At 42.5% G+C, this 22,296-nt stretch overlaps 2 protein-coding genes and 1 long non-coding RNA gene across 3 annotated transcripts in view; 1 reads left to right on the top strand and 2 right to left on the bottom strand.

The window, feature by feature from the left end:
- The window catches only part of polr2b (RNA polymerase II subunit B), a 33,139-nt gene extending 29,923 nt beyond the window's left edge, over nucleotides 1-3,216 (top strand). Inside the window, exon 25 of the mRNA XM_040002074.1 lies at nucleotides 2,994-3,216. Coding sequence (XP_039858008.1) covers nucleotides 2,994-3,083 — 90 coding nt within the window. The 3' untranslated portion in view covers nucleotides 3,084-3,216. The remainder of the gene's footprint in view (nucleotides 1-2,993) is intronic.
- Nucleotides 3,217-3,850: 634 nt separating this feature from the next.
- On the bottom strand, nucleotides 3,851-5,240 carry LOC120715219. The gene is made up of 2 exons (XR_005691570.1): nucleotides 4,333-5,240; nucleotides 3,851-4,076 (listed from the first exon to the last, which is right to left on the bottom strand). It is a non-coding gene; the product is annotated as an uncharacterized LOC120715219 (long non-coding RNA).
- A 1,738-nt stretch (nucleotides 5,241-6,978) lies between these two features.
- igfbp7 (insulin-like growth factor binding protein 7) lies at nucleotides 6,979-13,917 on the bottom strand. Its single transcript, XM_040002075.1, has 5 exons — nucleotides 13,449-13,917; nucleotides 12,938-13,047; nucleotides 9,971-10,075; nucleotides 9,770-9,896; nucleotides 6,979-7,291 (listed from the first exon to the last, which is right to left on the bottom strand). Exons 1-5 carry the CDS (start codon nucleotides 13,867-13,869, stop codon nucleotides 7,269-7,271), a joined length of 786 nt encoding a protein of 261 aa, XP_039858009.1. The 5' UTR covers nucleotides 13,870-13,917; the 3' UTR covers nucleotides 6,979-7,268.
- Between the last annotated feature and the right edge of the window lie 8,379 nt (nucleotides 13,918-22,296).

The raw sequence follows: 22,296 nt of genomic DNA, 5'->3' as shown, positions 1-22,296 counted from the left end.
TTATGAGCTGATAAATCTGAAGTACCGATCGACCACTCCTTTCCTCTATGTCAGTCAACAACGTTCATTAGGAAGAAATCAAGTCTGGAATGAACTTGGTGCGAGAATGGGCAGTGGGTGTAATCCCTGTTTTTAGGATGGAGGGCTCTTCAAACATCGAACAGACCAGTTTCTTTCATCAAGATATTAAGATCCTTTGAACTATGTTTTTTGTCTCTTACAACTTGTCATATCCAGGGAGACGTTAAGAATTGTATTCCAGTCTCCACCACAGAATAAAATCCCTTCGCCCACTCTAATTAACGCATCAAAAAAATGACTTAAATAATTTTCTATCACATTCGAGAGGAATATACACATTAGCTAGTGTGATAACAATATTATTAACTCTCCCTTTGATAGATATCTGCCCACCTTGTCACCAACCTCATCAAGGAAATCAAAGTTTAATAGATTAGAAATAAAAGTTGTTACTCCTCTTTGTCTGCTATTGCTACAGGTGCTATAAAAAAAGTGGAATATCTGGGAAATTAAAATTTAGCGTGTTCCTTTTTTTTGACAAATGTGTCTCTTGTAGAAAAGCCATGTGTGAGCCATCCTTTCTTCAATTTCTCCAGAACCGTTTTTTTCTTTTAAGTGGATTGCCCAAACCATTAACATTCAGGGAGGCTATTTTAAAACTATCCAACATTGAACAAGACAGTAAAAATAAGTGAAACTGGAACAGTGGCCCCCGAAACCATAGCAAAACAGATATAGGGGAAACAATGAAGAACTGACTTCTAGAGGAGACTCTTGCTCCCCAACTAAGACCCCGTTGGTGGGTCGGGGGGAAGCCTCTCAAAGTGAGAGGGCCTGGAAAGGAAAGTAACTGTGTCTATAGACATAAACACCACCATCCTAAAAGTCCCAACGTATAAGAACATAAACGGAGAACCAACTCTCCCACCTGGCTGGTGAATGAAGTGAGGCCAAAAGGGAGCGGAAAGGAGCTTCCGCATTAAAACTAAACCACTGGATCTCTTTGGAAACCCTGTAGCTTATCCTTTGCTCTCATTGCCGTGGCTAGGCCGTTGCCTTTTGCTGATTGCCAGCCCAGAAGCTCTCGAAGTTGCGACACTGCATTCGGCTGATCTTCCTCCTCTGAAACCAAATGTTTTTCTCTTTGAGCAGCTTCTTTATGGCTGTATTCTTTGCGGTTTTTTGACAATTTCACATGGATAATCATGGTCGAAATAGATAAAGCTGGCACCTACTTTGATTTTTTTATTTTTTTTTTCCATGCTCTCAGGACCCATGTTGTTGAATATTCCTGAAAGTTGATGACAGGTCTCGGAGGTGCCCCCGGTAGGGGTTTACTTGCCAGCGAGCGATGTGCACGTTAAATTTTCATGTCAAAATCCTCCGGTATTTGCAGGTGGGTCCATGAATTATGGAACCGTGTTCTTTTCTCCCCCCTCCAACAAACCGAATAGACGAATATTGTTTCTCTGTGACCTTGATTCCAGATCAGTAATCTTTTGCTGAAGACTTTTCTGCTCCTCCAGACTCGTGCACATGACCATGGTCACCTCTTCAGCCCAGCTCTCCAGCTGGGTGATCCTGGACTCCGCCTCATCCACCCGCTCTGATAGGCACTGTATGTCCCAGGCAATGTTATCCAGCTTGCATTAATTTCATGGCTCAGTTTGCCCATATTTTGTCTGCTGTCCTCTTGAATCTCTGCTTTTAGCTTTACTATAGCTTTGAGTATCTCCGAGTCTTTGCTAGCGGCTGCGTTGCTGCTAGCATTAGCTTGGTCCGGCTGAGAGTTAGCTTTAGCGGTCGAAGCGCTTCTATCTTGTTGTTTCGGCATATTCTCCCACTCCCTTAAGGCCTTTTAGGGGTTATAACCCCTAATAATAAAACTGAAGTCCTCTTATGTGCCCCAGATAGACATATACCCAGTATAATAAATGCTCTTGGTCCTCTTTCAACTTTTGTAAAACCATCTGTCAGGAACTTAGGGATTATCCTTGATCCTGCTCTTACGTTAGATAGTCATGTTAAATCTCTTGTTCGGTCTTGCTTTTATCATTTAAGAAATATTTCTAAATTGAGCTCTATAATATCCTATACCGAATTGGAGATTGTTATTCATGCTTTTATCTCATCACGACTGGACTATTGCAATTCCCTGTTTACTTGTTTAAACAAAGGTTCTTTGGAGCGTCTGCAGATCGTTCAGAATGCTGCAGCAAGACTTTTGACGAAAGCTTCTAAATATTCACATATAACACCGTTGCTTATGTAGTTACATTGGCTTCCTGTCGAATTTAGAGTCCATTTTAAGATTTTGGTTTTAACTTTTAAGGCTCTTCAACAACAAGTACCACCATATATTATTGAACTTTTACAGCCCTATGCCCCTAGTAGGTCTCTGAGGTCGAGTAGTCAGGGCCTACTTGTCATTCAGTATACGAGACTGAAAACTAGGGGTGATAGAGCTTTTGCTACTGTGGCCGCCAGACTGTGGAATTCCCTTCCTCAGGACTTACGATCCGCTGATTCATTGATTACTTTTAAAAAACAGCTAAAAACACATCTTTTTAAAATTGCTTTTTGCTAACTTTGTTTGTATCTTGCTTGTTTTGTTTTTTTATAATCTGTTATATCTTGTAAAGCACTTTGTGATTTCTATCTAGAAATGTGCTATATAAATAAAATTTTACTTACTTTACTTACTTATAACCCTTTCAATGTTGAGTGAGTAGAAAACAATCCAAGATAACGAGATTAGAAGGAATAACTAAAGGTAAGGTGGGAGAGCAACTCCTCGACGTGACCGGTTACTCCATTGGCTGAAGCAGAAGTCCCTAGGCTTACTGTTTTTCAAGAACAGAAAAGCCAGAGTTTTATCTCAGGGTCCAAGCATGTTTCAGAAAACCAGCTGAAGAGATGCTTTGGTTGTCTTTGTTCTTATGTGTTGTTTACCTCACTTTGTTTGTTGTCAGATCTCTCTGGTGCGGATGCCGTACGCCTGTAAGCTTCTGTTCCAGGAGTTGATGTCAATGAGCATTGCTCCTCGTATGATGACATCATAAAGTAATCAACCGGATGCAGAGAACATTGTGACGTCACAAGAAAGTGAAAGTCGAAGTTTAGTTGTTGTTTTTTTTTAGGGTTTTTTTGTCTTGCTTTTTGTAAAAGTCAATAAATCAGTTCCTGATCATGTGATGATCTGTGTTTTGTTCTTCATGTGACTATCCTGATGGGTTATGACTTTAAGGTACAACTGGTGAGTCTCCAGTATTGATCAGAGATGTTTTTGAGTCAGGTGATCGATTTAAAAACTCAGATGATCAAGTTAACTGAATCCTCTCTCACTCTGAGCACGCTCACGTTACAGGGATTTGAAGGGTCATGTTACCTGCATATAAGAATATTAATATATACACTACCAGTTAAGTTTTAGAACACCCAGTTTTTCCAGTTATTTGTTGCAATTCAAATTGTGTAAGTCCAGTGAACAGCTTGAAATGGTACAAAGGTAAGTGGTGAACTGCCAAAGGTTAAAAACGGTAAGGTTACCCAAAACTGGAAAAACACGTACATGTCAGAATTATATAAAAAGACCTTTTTCAGGGAACACAACATGAGTTAACAATTTAACCTCCTAAGACCCAAAGTCTTCCATGGCACGCATTTTTAATTTCTTTGATATTTGGGCATATTGGGACCTGATGAATGTAAAAACCATTTTTAACCTGATTTTTGTTTCTAAGAAAAATGAGATCCACATATGAGGATATTTGTTTAAAATTTCGATAGAACAGTAGCAGTATGTAACCGAGGACAAGGTATGAGTAAATGGGGCAAAGAAATAAATTGATCATTTATTTATTACATCAATTAGACAGGACTTACAACACATCCTGCTGATATCCCAGCTGCACATGAGACTTACCACACCAATGGTGCGAAAATAACACTGCAACCCATCACACCCTGCTTAGCGACACTGCAATCGTGGCACGCACTGCAAACAATTCGGGTCTCAGCGCAGCTGGGAATCAGTGCTATGCATGACCTGCGATCTGGGAGATAAAGGGAAGTGGCACAAACAAAAAACAAAAAGGGAGGTTAGTCCGCCCTTACACAACTCACTCTCAATCAATACCCGCCTTTACGGCTGGACGAACTAACCAAAACAAAATTACAAATCAATCAAAAGAACAAAGAAAGGACAGCAGAGACTATCGAGATTATCGATTAAAATATTACCCAATAAAATATCAATTTTATGAAACCATTCAAAATCATGAAGCTAAAACAAACACTCAATATACCTACAATATTGATCAGTTTCCCTGCGCGCCGTCGATCTAGGGCTTGATCAATTCTTCTATTAAAATTCGTGGTCACACTAAAAAAGTCCAACGACACATTAAAAATAGGCACATACAATAGCAAATGATCCAAACAAAAATGGCAAAAGTCTCTTACCGACAGTATACCCACTCGCACTCGAGTGAATTAATTGCCTCTGTTTTTTTCCACAGAAGAGCGCTGACTTCACCCCACACACCCACTACCTTTTCACAGCTCTTCAGCCAATCACCTGGTAGAGAGCAACAAACTGCCAGGTGACACTTGTTACAAGTATAATATCCTCCTAAGTGGATATTTGGCCCTTGTAGCGCGAAATTGAGTGTTTTGGTCTAAATACCCAAAATGTGATGTCGCCAGGTCCTAGGAGGTTAAAGCTGTTCTGCAGTATTGGAGATTGATCAGCCTTGAAAGTTGGTGCTACTAATTCCTACAGGTGTTCTAACTGTTCTGGATTACGTCCCCTCTGTCTGCATGAAGCAGTGTTGGAGCATACTTTGGTACCATACCCTCATGGGCATCAGCTGAACAGTACTGTACTGTAGTGTGTTGATACAAACATGGCGAGAATAACAGTGGAAGAGACACAGACCATCATAACACATAAATGTTGGTCTGTCCGACAGAGAAACTGCAAACAAAGTCAAGGTGTCAGTGAGTCCAGTTTCCTTTAGCATCCAAAGGCTCAGAAACAAACTGTGACAGAAGAGGTCTGCAGACCCAAACACACGACTGAATCAGGCTACGTCCACACAGCTTAATAGTGGTCGTAGTGAGCAAGTCTCAGTTTCAGGTGTGAAGAGAAGGCTTTGAGCTGCAGGTTTGACAGGACGAGCTGCAGCAAGAAAGCCAGACGTCAGAATAAGACAAAGGCTGTGTCCCAATTCAGGGTCTGCATGCTTGAAGTACGCATTTTAAGTGCAGTTACGTCACCGCCACGCGACGACGGCTGTCCCAATTCGAAGTGTACTTCAAATGCATACTCCAAATGTGCCGTCGATTTCCCCAAATATCAAGCGTGGTCCAGTGCACGCTTCGTGGTCCCATATATCCCACAATTCATAGCGCGGCGGTGGGTGTGGAGAATTTTGCCGCAAAATACGGCAGACGGGAGCGGCCGAAGAGGTTTTTTTTTTTTTTTTCCAAACTTTATTGAAATTATAAAGCGAACAGTCAGTCATTCCAGTTCAGTTTGTACAGTAGACATACAAGGCAAATAAGAGTAACAATATACAGTACAATGAAATAAGAAGGACAAATAAATAAAGGAAAAAACAAAAGAAAAAAAAGGGGGGGGGGAATGTGACAGACTTCATAACAACTTTGTACTTGAAAGTTGTGACAGCTCATTCGTTAAACATTTCTGAATGAATTTCAATCAATGATAAACCTTTTTTATTGGAAGTTAATTTAAGAGAGTTTAAGTAATATTCAATTTCAATCAAAAACAAATTAAATGATGGGGTTGAGTTTTGAAATTTACATTTATGTATATGGAATTTCCCTAATAAGATGGAGCGGCCGAAGAGTGAACTGTCAAAAGTACTGAATATGACGTCACTTATTTATGTACGAATGTTTAATAATTAAAGTCAGTCATATATCCACAAACACAACAAGCTGAAAGTCAGTGATATATGTATATGTGTGTGTGTGTGTGTATGTATATGTGTATATATATATATATATATATATATATATATATATATATCATAATAATCTGACAATACTATAATATTGGCCATATTATATTTACATTACCACAGTGAGATGACTTTAGTCTCATGAACAACATTAACTAATTGTTATTTACTAACTAATCTTAAATGACAGTTCAGCACAGAAATGAAGCCCAACAATCATGTTTTACAGTCCCGTGGTCTCAGCCTCAGATACTCAACTAATCAAAGTGATGTCATGACAAAAATGAATGACCAACAAAACATTTTTCTCCTTCATTTCTGTCAAACAATGCTGTATGTCACGTGTCTCGCGGTTAGTATCATGGTTGCTAGGCAACCTGAACAGTGCGACAAAGCATATACCGTCCCATTTCACAAGCCTCTCACTTCCGCACTTCTCGTACTTATAGTACGCACCGTACGTAGTATGCGTAGTGCGCGTACTTCAAGCGTGCAGACTCTGAATTGGGACACAGCCAACGAGGCTTGTCTGGGCCATGAAACGCCGCCATTGCACTACTGAAGACTGGAAGGTTTTATGGACTGAGGAATCAAACTTTGAAATCTACGGTTCATCGCGCAGGATCTTTGTACGCCGTTGACTAGGTGAAAGGATCTGCCCCAGGGCCTCCTCTCAGCTGACCTAGGAACAGCTTGATGTTCCACTGGATCAGCTGGGGAGAGGGAGGTCTGGGCTTATCTGCTTAGCCTGCGGCCACCACGACCCAGCCGCAGATAAGCAAAAGCAAATGGATGAATGCATGTTTGTATTTAATGAAAGTTGACATTGATCACAAGGAATTAGTTGATCTTTCCATTTTTCTCTTTTTATTCTTGAAAATATAATGTTTTTCTGGGACCTTCACAGTAAAAACATTGATTATTTAACTGAAAGACTTGAAATATTGATTAGATTCAAACAACACACCAACATTATTATGGTTTATTAAATTGAGAAGAAAAACATGCAGTTTAAGGTTCATATTTAATGTGTAGACTGCAACAAACAAATACACCTGTTTCACCATTTCAAACTTCCGCTGGTGCCCAGAGGAGGAAAAATACTTTAAAAGTTACAAATATAACAAAAGATATAACATGTAGAACAAAAGACTGAAGTTTGAAAAAGTCTGGATTAAAACTAAAAACGACTGAAAGGAAACAAATTCAGGTTTTAGTGAAAGTTAAAAGTCTGGGATTCCTGAGACGATCAGCTGATCACAGGTTGACTTCCTTTGTCACTGAAAGAAACACGACATATTTACTTTCAGATATGTTTCTTTTCTTGTTCAACAAATTATCATTTTAAAATGTCAATAATGTAAAGGCGGTGTCCCAATCTTTTGATATATTGTTTATATACAGTGGTGCGAAAACACGTTTGCTCGTGGGTCTGCTCATGTCAGATCATGAAAGATAACACAAGTAAAAAATTAAAAACATCATGCATATTCTAAATAAAGGTTTTTGTTCATCTTTGGGGAAAAAATCCAAACCCACGTGTGAAAAAGGTGATCGCCCCACTCCAATTTATAACATAAATTACCCTAAGAGTGGAGCAACGGCACATCCAAAAGGTCACAAAAGACCCCAGAGCAAGATCCAAAACACTGCACGCCTCACTTGGCTTAGTTAAGGTCAGTGCTCATGACTCCACCATAAGAAAGAGACTGGGCAACAATGGCCTGCATGGCAGAGTTCCAAGACAAAAACCACTGCTTAGCAAAAGGAACAGAAAGGCTCGTCTCGGTTTTCTAAGAAAACATCTTGATCCCCAACATACTCTGTGCTCTGGCAAGACAAAACTTTTTGGCAGCTGTATGTCTTGCTGTTGTTAATGGAGTCGTGAATTCTACCAAAACATCTTGAAGTGCACTTGTGTTCTGCAGCAGGATGATGCTCCAAAGCACACCAGCAAGTCCATCTTTAATTTGGAGTGGCCTAGTCAAAGGCTACGTTCACACTGCAGGCGAAAGCGCATCAAATCCGATTTTTTTGACCCTATGCGACCCATATCCGATCATGGTATGACAGTGTGAACGGCACAAATCTGATATTTTCAAATCCGATCTGGGTCACTTTCGTATGTGGTACTGAATCCGATACATATCCGATGTTTTAGAAAGCGACTGCTGTTTGAACGGTCATGTCGCATTAAATCCGTCTTTTACGTCACTGACACAAGACAGACGCCAATTATCAGCGCCCGAGAAGACATCGCGAACGCTTCCTGGCCATCCCGTGTAGATGTCAGTGAAACTGTTGGGAAGACAACGTTGGAGAAACATGAACATTTTATTTGTACTGTATAATCTGCAGATTCTGACAAATCTGCAACTATCCTTTGAAGCACCACTCCTCTAAAACAGCTATAAGGATCATTATTAGGTTATCTACATTATTATGTGAATAACAAAATAACTTAAAGCAAAAATTGGGAAACGTAAAGTCCGAAGTCTTTATATTAAGGGCCATCAGTCAAACAATATTGTTTGCTCTGGGTCTAAACAGAGCGCGTTGTGTGTGACGTCTTCTTTTGCGCATGTGGGCCGCTTTGAGTGTTCACACTAGAGCGCGTTTACTGTCGCATTTTATTCGTAGTGTGAACAAGCAGACAAAAAAATCGGATTTGACCAAAAAATCGGAATTGAGCATTAAGACCTGCAGTGTGAACGTAGCCAAAGTCCTGACCTGAATCTGAATGAGATGCTGTGGCATGACCTCAAAAATGCGGGTGATGCTGATAAGAACAATTCTCATATGATGAGTGGACCAAAATTCCTCCACAGTGTGTAAAAGACTCATTAGCAAGGATCACAAACACTTGGGTGGCATATATACATGTATGTATGTATAAATGTAATACATTCATACATAGACATATACACGTCATTCCACATACAGTGTTTATTAACATTTCTGTTTTTTAAAAGGGTCCCAATCTTTTGATTTTCCTGTATATTCAGTTCATTTCATCATCTCCTTGTGAATGTGATGTTACGTTCTCTGTTTGCATTTGTTTGACGTGTCATGTACAACACATGTTACTTGTATGTAACTTAACCATCACCAGTCACTTCTAAATCTGGAATGAAGAATTCCAGATTTAGAAGAATAATGAAGCAGCCTGGGCTGCTTCATTATTCGTTTATGTTAGAGACTTTTGGCAATGCTGGATTCTGATGGCTATGCTTTATTTTGTCAGTAAGGTTGCAGTGCTCTCCATCTAGAGCCCACATTCCTGTATGATATATCTGTGATTAGTGAAGAAAAAAAGACTGATTATCAGAATAAATTGGCAGGAGCCCAGCAGTCTGTAACTGGATGATCTGGGCATGCTTAGAATCATCTCTGGATCATTTTTCTGCTTACTTTGTAATGGGATAAGAAGAGAACAGGCCTCAGGTAATAAAAGCTGGATAATGCCTCTGCAAATGTTTTATTTATCATTTTAAAAGTTTCAGTAACAGGAGCTCTGATTCCACTGCCGCCCTAAAACGTGTTTCACTGACATGGATAAGTCTGCTTCTTGGACTAGAAACATTTTTCTTCATTTAACAGTTTATAGTTATGGAAGAAGTGGAAGAATCTACGCCTGAAAAACTGAGCTGAGTCTGATGGTGTTTTTGAAAGGCTGACAAAGGCTGAGGTAAATCCTCCAGAGACCAAGGTCAGTGATGACCATGGGGGATGTTTCATAAGGTAATTTTAGATGTTACCTTTCCTGGCAGTGAGCTCATCGATGGACTCAACCACGTGAATTGCTCCAACTGCTGAAGCTTCTCCTTTGGCGTTTGTGGCGTGACACTCGTACGATCCTTCTTCTTCTTTGGTCAGAGGCGAGATCTGAAACACAAACACCATGGTCTATTTTGATTGGTCCCACTGCAGCAGTGACATAACATAGTGTTTGTACTGACCAGCACCCAGCCGGTCACTTCATGCTTCTCCGGTCCTCCTCGAGTCTGGATCGCCAGATTGTCACGGTCTCCAGGAAGAAGCTCCATCTTCTTCCCACTGAGGATCTGAAAGAAGAAACCCATCATTATCATCATCACTCTAATCTTAGAGATCCAACTTCAAATACTTTATTGACTCTGTGATGTCATCACAGAGTTGTCTAACCCCTGTGGTCTTCTAACGGGTTTCTCACTCATACTCTGACTGTGGTGGAGGAACCACCTGACATCCCCACCTGAAGCTGAGACTGATGATTGGACATCCTGCTTCACCACAGCTCTGAGCAGGTCTTAGGGCTTAAGGTCTCTAGATTCTCTTCAAACAGGCCGTTACTTGCCACCCTGATAGACACACCTGAACATACCTGAGCCCTTAGTGTACAAGCCGTCAGAATCAGTTTTTAAGCCCTGATGTCAGAAAAAATAAAGAAAGTTCATGAAACATGCTGATATCTCTGAATGCTGCAAATTAACCTATTTATTATATTACTGCCTTGAGGCAGCAGCTGTTGTGAAGTTAAACTGAACTCCTCACATAGCCAATCCGGTCTTTAAGTCTGACGTTATTAGCCATGTCTGGGCCCAAACTCCGCTGCAGGTCCCAAAGTCAAACGAACACTGCAGCATCACTGAGAGTTTAAACTGTCTAAATTCTTTCATCTGTAATAAAATGATCAGCGTTGCTGCTTTACCAGGTGTAACTATGAAGTTTAACATCCAGACATCCATGAAAACAGGATTTATGATATTTAACAGAGTTAGAAGTTAGCAGGGAGTTAGCTCACTAGTTTCCACCTAAACATGATATAGCATGTTCTGACTGAGAGATTTCTGAAAAATTCAAACGTACAGCTCTGCTGTCACTTCCAACATAAATAAAGACAGAAAACTAAACAGCAGTGACGTTTGAAGGGTTACTGAAGTTGGGCTAGCTGGTATATAATGTTGTGCTACGTGATCGCTAGCGACACAGCTATGTTAGCATAATATAAACACAGTGAAGCTGGAGGATGAATACTAACTTTTTTCCACTCCATAAAAGTTAACGTGAGGGTTCCCAATGGTTAGAGACAAATACAATTGCGTGGCAGGATGCTGTAAACGGACCAAACTTCAGTCAGGAGAACAACTGAGATAATCCATCCACAATATGAAGTTAGTCATTAATATACTGCTGCTTGGGCTGGGCTGTAGTTACATCGTAAGGGTTTAAAAACGGAGTTTTAAAATGAACAGCGGTAATAAAAACCAAGAGAGGCCGACAGTGATCACTGACTGTTTTTAGGGTTTTTTGAGATTAAATATAACAAGATACAAAGCATTAAAACATGTTAAAAACACAAAAAGCCTTATTAAACGCAGGGTAGTTTGGGCCCGGAAGCATCACGTCATAACTTAAAGACCGGATTCCAACGATAACAACGATTATCATAATGATATGTTGGAGACACAGGCCAAGACGATCTTCATCTCTAGCTTATCAATCAACAATAGAGCCAAAAACAATTTAAGTTTTGAAAGGCCGACTCTGAGCCTCATAACACCCTAACCAAAAAACTGAATTGTTGTTATCTATCATGCAGCTGACCCATACTCAGACTTTCTCTACCATTTCTCTTTTACTGAAAATAACAGCCTCAACATGGAATTTAATCTATTATTAGACTCAATTGAGTTCACACCCTTGTTCTGACATATCCCACAGAAAGTGAACATTTAATTGTATTTCTTGAAAACTGTCTTTCGTGATCATTTTTAATAACATTTAAGTTTACAGTAACAGATTACACAGCAGTGGGTAATACACTGCATTACATGTCCTTCTGAAGGTGCAGTAACAAAGTTTAAGGATAGAATTCATCCGTGTTATTCTCTCATGTTATTGAAGAAGCATATCATTCACTCCCACAGAGGTTGGTTGTCTTTTAATACTGTTACATCCTCACCAGAGATTTTCAGTAATGCATTACTGCAATCTGATTACTTTTCGCATTTAACAAGTAAAGCAAGGGATTACTATTGCAAAAAAGTAATTAGATTACTGTTGCTTTCCCCTAAGCATGCTGCATTGCTGTGGTACTACCCTGTGATTTTGTTTGTGAGAGTGTCTCATGACAATGACGTAAGCGTGTGGTAACAGACGTGTGGCGATCAACAATGGATAATATGGAGTGCGTACGGAGAGAGTACGACCATGCAGCGTTTAAAGCGTAAACATTTTTTCATAAAAAGTGACAAAAACATTAGCGTCTGCTGTTCACTCTGCGTGGGAAGAAAACTTCTTTCTACAGTTGAAAAAAACCCTAAACTTCTGAGCGAGCACGCTGCCACGGGAATGTGACATTCACAGAGAAACCCCCGGATCCCCCCACTGACATGACTGCTGTGGGCAAACCTCCACCCGCCCCACTCCTGATAAACAGCTGACAATAGATTTAAGAGCTGCTGAGTCTTTGATTCTGTTTATTTTCTGCCATTTTACTTGCATCTATTTCAAAGAGTGTAAACACAAAATATGATTTTATTTTATATGCTGGAATATGTAGAACATAGGTTTAAGTGTTAAGCAATTTCTTCAAGTCAAAGACTGTTGATATAATTTAATTTTTGCTTGGCGTCCCTCTAATACTGCGGGGTCTGTTCCTTGCATGTTAAAGTACCTCAAGGTGACTATTGTTGTTAAGTAGTGATGTAAGCTGCTGTTCAGGGAAATGTTTAAATCAGGATAATTTCCTGTTTTATGTTTCCAGGTGGAGAACTTTGATTGTTTCTATTGGCAGCGGCAGGAAACAGGAAGTCAGCAGCAAAGAGGAAGGCAAACACTTCTGTGGAGTCACGCCTGAACCTTTGAGTGTTTCTTTTTATGGAGAAAAACAAAATACATCTTAAATGTGTGACAAGCTGCTGAATGATGGCACACAAACTCACCTTCTTCCAGGTTAGCACTGGTGTGGGCACGCCCACCACCTCACAACTCAGGTACACCTGAGAGCCACTCACGTTGTACACCTCACCTGGAGGAGTAACAATGAGTGGAGCTGCAGACAGAAAGAAAAGATGAATGTGGGTGAAACAGGTCCAGACAGGAAGTCCTCAGTGACCTCACAGGAATTCAGTTTGCTCTGAGCACACTCAGTGGGTCTTTTCATGTAGAAAGGAATGTGATGTTTGGGATGGAGGAGGATTATCAGAGGCGACATCAGTCTGTAACTGACAGACTGCCTCATAGTCCGCTGGACCACAGAAGGGGAAAGAGACGTTTAGGTTTTTTTAACTGCTCTACATTTACATCACAGCAACGTATAAATACATACGTACATATATATGTACGTCAGCTGCAGGTTATTTCTCCAACTGTATCAAGCCACATATCAGAATAAGTGACCCCCTTCTGCAGGCTGTAGGCTACATAGATTGATACCATGACCTGCGACCTCACCTGAACCACAGCGACCTTTGTTCTGCATGTTGACAGATTCTTTTCCCTCACTCTGGGCTCGCAGGCCTGCAGTTTTCAGTGCACAGGTGTTCGTGTAGGTCACTCCGTTTGTCCCGCAGACCTCGTATTTGCTCTTACAGACACAGACTCCCATCTTGTTCTTCTTGTTCTCGCCGCTTCGCACGCACTCCAGACCGGAGCCACAGCGGCGAGCTGCCGACCGGCGACCTCCGCACAGCTCACCCTCTGCGGCAGCGCAGACAGAGCAGCAGCCACAGGAGTCCACCAGAGAGCCAGCAGCACAGCCCTCCGCTGGGAGAGGAGCACACTGAGCCAGATCACAAGATCCACATCCCAAAGGGGCAGAGTCCTGGACTGAGAGGACCGGGAGGATCAGAGAGAGGAGGCAGAAAGACTTCATGTTTGCGAGCAGCTCTGAGTCAGTCTGAAACTGAGGGGCTGAAACACAGCTGCTCCAAGGGTGGGACTCCGCCTCCACCCACAGCTGATCCCACCCTCAGCCTAGAAGCACAGGAAGATAATACGACCCTGTAAAGTAATACTGCATTACTGTACTGTGTACTACTGTACTTTACACTATTTCCATACAGTATTACATGCACAGAGACCTGCCACCTTCAGAAAATTTCTGATGACTCCTTTGTCACGTGATGCGAGCAGAATCATCTGCAGCTCAACGTGACAAAGACCAAAGAACTGATTGTGGACTTTAGGAAGACCAGGAAACTCGTGACCCCCGTTTCAATCCAGGTGGTCGATGTAGACATTGTGGAGGAGCATAAATACCTCAGAGGACACACTGATAATAGGCTGGACTGGGTTAAAAACGCCACTGCACACTACAGGAACGGCCAGAGTCTCTGAGGTCCTTCAACATCTGTCAGACAATGTTCAGGATTTTTCTATCAGCCTGCTGTGGTCAGTGCTATCCTCTGTGCTGTTGCATGCTGGGACAGCAGGTTGAGGGTAAATAAACTGGTCACAAGGCCAGTAATGTTGTGGGAATGGAGGCCATCTCTGTACAGCTCCATCAGCACACAGTGCAGTAGTTATACTCTTTGCACACACTCTGCAGTAAATAACAAAGTTTTACATTTTAAAGTAAAATGTGAATCGTATATGTTGTGAAATCTGTTTATGTTGTCCTAGTAAGGCTACCATGAGGGCAGCCACTAGAGGTCGCTAGAAGACCGGTGTATATGTGTTTTTCCAGAAATTGATGTAGCCACGTACACTGCTGCTACAATTGAATAAAAAGTGGTTCGTGCTTGAGAACCCTGCGTCTTATTGCCTCCGAACATGACATGGTGTCAGAATTGAGGACTTCACGCCGAGTTACACGAAGAAATGGCTAAATTTGGACCTCCGGAGCCGTTCGACTTTACACAGCCGGCAGAGTGGCCGATATGGCGGCAGAGATTCTCCCGTTTTCGAGTGGCGTCCAAGCTAGGGATGGAGAGCGGCGAAGTGCAGGTGAACTCGCTTCTTTACTCCATGGGGAGAGATGCCGAACCAATATATGGCTCATTTGTGTTTCCTGCTGCTACGGAGGCCAGGCCAAGTCCGCAGTTTGAGTATGATCTGGTTATACAAAAGTTCGATGAGCACTTTGTCCCAAAGAGAAACGTTATCCACGACCGCGCCTGTTTTCACAAACGGAGCCAGAGGGCCGGGGAGACGGTCGAGGCTTTCGTGCGGAGCCTGTACGAGCTCGCGCAGCACTGCGAGTTCGGCGGCAGTAAAGACGAGCAGATCCGGGATCGTATCGTCATTGGATTAATTGACAAAGATGTTTCACAAAAACTCCAGCTCGAGGCGGACTTAACTTTGGATAAAGCCATTCAACTAGCACGCCAGAGTGAACAAGTCAAACAGCAAAGTGCAGACCGAGTGGAAAGCACGGTGAATGAGGTGAAACAGAGGCATTATAACAGCATGAGAAGGAGTTACTACCAACCTCATCAGGTACGTGAGTGACAACATGGTGAGAGTAAACCAAAATGCCAAAGATGCAACAGGGTGCATGACAAAAGAGAAAACTGCCTAGCCCGCAATAAAAGATGCAGAAAGTGCAATAAGTTGGGACACTTTGAAGTTGTATGCAAAACCAAAATGCTAAAAGAGGTCAGGGCTGAGGCTGTAGAGGACTCAGATGAGGATTCATTCTTCATAGGGGAGCTTTTCCTGGGAGCAGTAATTGAGCCAAAAACAACAGTCATTGAGGAGTCAGGCTCAGATGCCGACTGGGACATTGAGCTATTGGTAAATGGCAGTCCAGTTGATTTCAAAATTGATACAGGCGCAGACACCACTGTTATGACAGAAACGACCCTTAATAAGCTACAGCAGAGACCCAAACTTATCCAGTGTAAGCCAACTGTGTACAGCCCTGGTGGAAAAGTCAAGTGCATGGGTAAATTCCTTGCTACTACAGAGTACAAAGGCCAAAAGTACCAGTACTGGATTACAGTTATAAAAGGGCAATATGCAAGTAACCTACTGGGGAAGACAGTAGCAAAGCGCATGGGATTAGTCACTAGAGTTAACAAAATCAGTAGTGACTTAACAGAGGATGTGTTCGGAGAAATTGGCCTGCTGAACTGTGAACCTGTAAAAATCGAGCTGACCGAAGATGCAGTGCCGTACAGTGTAACCACCCCACGCCGGGTGCCTTTTCCTCTCCTCCCAAAAGTGGAAAAGGAAATAAAGCGCATGCTCAAACTTGGCATCATTGAGGAAGTCACCGAGCCAACAGACTGGTGTGCACCAATGGTGCCTGCTCCAAAGCGCAACAAGGATGAGGTCAGGGTGTGTGTGGACTTAAAACGTCTGAATAAGGGAGTAAAGCGTGAACGGTACATCTTGCCCACATTGGATGACATAACTCCTAAGTTAGCAGGGGCTAAAGTTTTCTCCACTTTGGATGCCTCCAGTGGGTTCTGGCAAATACCACTGGATCCCAGCTGCCAAAAACTAACCACGTTCATAACTCCCATGGGCAGGTTTTGCTTCAGACGCCTGCCATTTGGCATAACTTCAGCACCCGAGATCTTCCAGCGGCTCATGAGCACCTTGCTCAAGGGCCTAGAGGGGACTGTCGTCGTGATGGACGACATATTGGTTTTCGGGGCTAACAAAGAGGAACATGACCAACGCTTAGGTGCAGTATTACAGACAATCAAAGCATCAGGACTTAAGCTCAACAGGTCCAAGTGCCACTTTGGAAAGAATGAACTACAGTTCTTCGGTCACATCATCAGTGCGGATGGTGTGAAACCTGATGATGGCAAGGTGGAGGCTATTGCCAGGATGCCCAGCCCCACCAATGTAGAACAACTCAGGCAGGTACTCGGATTAATAAACTATGTTGGAAAATTCCTGCCAGGCCTGTCCACGGTGCTGCACCCCCTCTCCAATCTACTCAAAAAAGAGACTGTATGGGTGTGGGGCGAGCCTCAGGAGCAAGCATTCAACAAAGCAAAAGCAATGCTCGTGGCTGCACCAGCACTTTGTTATTATGATGCAGGCCGACCAACAGTTGTCAGTGCGGATGCCAGCAGCTATGGCCTGGGTGCTGCACTGTTACAGGACAATGACGGGGAGTTACGGCCTGTTGCCTTTTGTTCTCGCATGCTCACAGACGCAGAGAAAAGATATTCGCAGATCGAAAAAGAGTGTTTAGCATCTGTCTGGGCCTGCGAACGTTTTACCCGCTACATCCAAGGCATGGGTCATGTACGTCTACAAACTGACCATAAGCCCTTGGTGCCTTTGATCAACTCATACGACCTTGATAAAACGCCACTGAGATGTCAGAGATTGCTGATGCGACTGATGCGATTTAATGTCACTGCTGAGCATGTTCCCGGTAAACAGTTAGTGGTGGCGGACGCACTCTCCAGACATCCACTGCACGGATGCTACCCGTCCGAGACAGACAGCCATGTCAAGGCATATGTGAGCAACGTAGTGACAAGCAAACCTATCAAGTCACATAAGTTGGAGGAAATTCGTAGAGCTACACAGAGGGACCCAGAGCTCCAAAAAGCAATCATCTTCATCAGACAAGGGTGGCCTCGGAGAATGGCAAAGAGCTCACCACTGCAAGGCTTTTATGCAGCCAGAAGCCACCTTTCAGAATCAGATGGTCTAGTGCTCTACCACGATCGCATCGTAATTCCCACAGCACTTAGACCCAGTGTCCTTGACCAATTACATGAAGGCCACCAAGGACTAACTAAATGTAGAGAGCGCGCAAGATCAACAGTGTGGTGGCCCAACATTGAACCTCTCGTGACTACTCCTCTGCCCAATGGCCCCTGGCAAAAGATTGCAGCTGATCTTTGCGAGCTTGAGGGTAAGAACTTTCTTGTCGTTGTTGACTATTTTTCAATAATAATAATAATAATAATGGATTGGATTTATATAGCGCTTTTCAAGGCACCCAAAGCGCTTTACAATACCACTATTCATTCACTCTCGCATTCATACACTGGTGGAGGTAAGCTACAGTTGTAGCCACAGCTGCCCTGGGGCAGACTGACAGAAGCGAGGCTGCCATATCGCGCCATCGGCCCCTCTGGCCAACACCAGTAGGCAAGTAGGGTAAAGTGTCTTGCCCAAGGACACAACGACCAGGACAGAGAGCCCAGGGATCGAACCGGCAACCTTCCGGTTACAGATGCGATTCCCAACCCCCAGAGCCACGGTCGCCCTACAAGAGACGTTGAGATTGCTTCCCTCACTACAACAACCAGCAGACAGGTCATTAACAAGCTTAAACACATGTTCGTTAGATGGGGCATCCCGTTAGAACTGGTCAGTGATAATGGGACGCAGTTCACATCATCAGAGTTCCAAGACTTCAAACTGAGTTATGGCTTCACCCACACTACGTCGAGCCCTCATTACCCCCAGTCAAATGGAGCTGCTGAAAGAGCTGTCCAAACGGCCAAGTACATTCTCAAACAGCCTGACCCCTGCTTAGCCTTAATGAGTTACCGCTCTACACCAATTGCAGCAACCGGTGCAAGCCCAGCTCAACTTATGACAGGACGTCAAATCCGCACCACCGTCCCAGTACTCGAAAAGACATTGCTGCCCAGTCCAGTCAATAGGGACACAGTGTGCCAAAGAGATGCTGCAGCTAAGGACTCTTACAGATTCTTCTACAACCGCAGACATTCAGCTCGTCCACTTCCTGAGCTTCTCCCAGGCCAGGATGTTGTAGTGAAGCTTGACGGGGAAAAGGGGTGGACGACTCCAGCTAAGGTCATCAGTAAGTCTAAGGAGCCGAGATCCTACTTGGTGGAGATGGCGAATGGGAACGTGACTCGCCGCAACAGACGACACCTTCAGCCTGTCCCAGGCACCGCTGATCCTGAGGAGCAGCAGCAGAGCACTGTTCCAGCTACACCGACTACTCCAACTAAAGGGGCGGCCGCTTCCCAAGAACCACCAGTAAGGCAGACATTGCCAATCCCTGTCCCGGGGTCTCCTCTCCACCCTACCACACCTGTGAGAGTGACTTCCAGGGGGCGGGAAATTAAAGTACCTCTCAGATTCAGAGACTGAGGACTATCTCCTTTCTATGTTCTAAGGGCAGAATAATCCCTTATCAGGACTGAGGGTAGTCTACCCCTGTGATGTCCTGCGTTCTGACAACACTGTTTTATGTTTAAAGTACCTTTGTTAAAAGGGGAGATGTTGTGAAATCTGTTTATGTTGTCCTAGTAAGGCTACCATGAGGACAGCCACTAGAGGTCGCTAGAAGACCGGTGTATATGTGTTTTTCCAGAAATTGATGTAGCCACGTACACTGCTGCTACAATTGAATAAAAAGTGGTTCGTGCTTGAGAACCCTGCGTCTTATTGCCTCCGAACATGACAGTATATATCACGTATTATTCTAGATATTTATAATTGAGATATTTTTATATATTAGAGCTAGTTCTTATTTTGTAAACTTTGCATTATAGTGTATTATTATTTAGTTTGGTCTGTTACTGTTCTTATTGACTTTGTACAACTGACACCACATACTTTCCTCAGGGATCATTAAAGTATTCTGATTATTACAACTGTGCTGTACTCTGTGTTATAGTATTACTGTGGGAAGCAGTCTGACTCGAGCATCAAGGAAGGGGGTAGGGTAAGCAGACATTTTGGGTTCCCAGAGACGGGCAATTTACTTACAGTGACCTCCATTATTTGTGAAACTTAACAAACGCACATGGAATCAGTAACACAGCTCACCTCTCCTCCTTCACCTTAATCAAGCAGAGACTGACTGTAGCTGTGTCCCAGTTCCTAGGCTGCATCCTTTGGAGGACCTGTCCTTCGTAGTCTACGTGGGCCGTGTCCTCCAAAGACCGGGTAGGCCTGAAGTGAGCGGCTGTGAAATTGGCCGTCAGATTTGCGTCACCACTGTCTCGGTGGAGTTTAATACACTCAGCCGTCTGCTCCTCGCTATCTAAAATATAACAGGACACTGGAGCAAACTCTCGATCATCTCACACTTCTGTTTAATCAGTTTTCTGTTTGACGTTTATTCAGCTGTGCGAAAACTAGAATTTTAATTTCAGCCAAACCGATTTACTCAGGAACAAATAAAACAGTGAAAAAAACAAACAATAACATTTTTAAGTTATCTGAGTGACTTATATATCATGTTTAACCTGAGTAGCCAAAGACCGCGGGGGGTCTGAAAACGGTGTGCCGGGAGTTCGCTTTCTCTAATGATGGGAATTCCGGCTCACAACCAGCTCTTCAAGTTGTTGGTTTAATTAATTTATTATCAACAGTAATATAAAATTATGCACAAAATGAATTACTAATGTAAAACAACAACAACATGTTTTTATTTATATATGTTTATATATAAATATGCTTTTATTTATTCACTCCACATAAAATGTAAACAAATCAATTATATAATAAAAAAACAACCATTTACATTTCAACTTTTAACTGTGTTATGATCCAATGTTGTCAGTGTTTGTTTTATGTGTGACTCCTCCCACCAGAGGATGGCTGTGGGTTTTTTTTTCCCCTTTTCTTTCTTAGGGCGTGGATACCTGGGCGTGTCTGCTGAGTTGTTGGGTGGAGTCTCTGATAATTAGATAATTGATTGATCACCTCCAGTATTTAACCACCAGATGACAGCCTCCACCATCCAACAAAGCGCAAAAGTATTCGGCTCCCTTGAACTTTCCCACATTTTGTCACATTACAGCCACAAACATGAATCAATTTTATTGGAATTCCACGTGAAAGACCAACACAAAGTGGTGTACACGTGAGAAGTGGAACGAAGATCATACATGATTCCAAACATTTTTTACAAATAAATAACTGCAAACTCGGGTGTGCGTAATTATTCAGCCCCCTGAGTCTTTGTAGAACCACCTTTTGCTGCAATTACAGCTGCCAGTCTTTTAGGGTACGTCTCTACCAGCTTTGCACATCTACAGACTGAAATCTTTGCCCATTCTTCTTTGCAAAGCAGCTCCAGCTCAGTCAGATTAGACGGACAGCGTTTGTGAACAGCAGTTTTCAGATCTTACCACAGAGTCTTGATTGGATTTAGATCTGGACTTTGACTGGGTCATTCTAACACATGGATATGTTTTGTTTTAAACAATTCCATTGTTGCCCTGGCTTTATGTTTAGGGTCGTTGTCCTGCTGGAAGGTGAGCCTCCGCCCCAGTCTCAAGTCTTTTGCAGACTCCAAGAGGTTTTCTTCCAAGATTGCTCTGTATTTGGCTCCATCCATCTTCCCATCAACTCTGACCAGCTTCCCCCGTCCCTGCTGAAGAGAAGCACCCCCAGAGCATGGTGCTGCCAACACCATATTTGACAGTGGGGATGATGTGTTTAGAGTGATGTGCAGTGTTAGTTTTCCGCCACCAGAGATGGGCAGTAACGCGTTACTGTAATCTGATTACTTTTTTCAAGTAACGAGTAAAGTAAGGGATTACTATTGCAAAAACGGTAATTAGATTACCGTTACTTTCCCGTAGGAATGCTGCGTTACTGCGTTACTAAAACCGTGATTTTTTTGGGAGAATGTCTCACGACAGTGACGTAAGCGAGTGCGCCGTTAGTGACAACAGCCTTGTGCAGATCAACAATGGATCACATATCGATTGTGGGAGAGAGTATGAGTGTGCAGCGTTTAAAGCGTGGAAGTACTGACCTTACTTTGAGTTTGATTCCATAAAAAGTGACAAAAACATTAGCGTCCATCGTGCGTGGGAAGAAAACTTCTTTTTACAGCGAAAAAAACCCCTAAACTTCCAAGCAAGCACCGAGTGCACAACGACGTAATGGGAAATTCACAGAGAAACTTGCGGATTCTTCAACTGACCGCTGCGGCACACCTGCACCAGGGTAAACCTCCGCCTACCGCAGTCCTGCTTTACAGGTGAAAATAGAGCAACAGGACCGCTAGTCTTTGACTTTATTTATTTTCTGCTGTGTTTTACTTGCATCTATTTGAAAGAGTGAGTGTAAACACAAAAAATATTTTATTTTATGTGCTGGAATGTGTAGAAAATAGGTTTAAATGTTAAACTAATTTATTCAAGTCAGAGAATGTTGCATATAATTAAATTTTTGCTTGATGCATAAAGTTAAAATATTAAAACTGATAAAACAAGTTAAAAAAATAGACTTTTCCATTTGATTACATTTTGTATGATGGATTATGTAGAAAAAGTAGAATTGGGCTGAAAGATCTATCGCTTTATCACCTCTTCAGGTTGTAAATCGTGTTTTAAAAAAGTAACTAAGTAATTAATTACTTTTGAAAATAAGTAATCAGTAA

Source organism: Simochromis diagramma, unplaced genomic scaffold (genome assembly GCF_900408965.1).
Source record: "Simochromis diagramma unplaced genomic scaffold, fSimDia1.1 OVJJ01000738.1, whole genome shotgun sequence".
In the NCBI taxonomy this organism is placed as follows: Eukaryota; Metazoa; Chordata; class Actinopteri; order Cichliformes; family Cichlidae; genus Simochromis; species Simochromis diagramma.
This window is presented reverse-complemented; position numbering and strand designations above follow the sequence as displayed.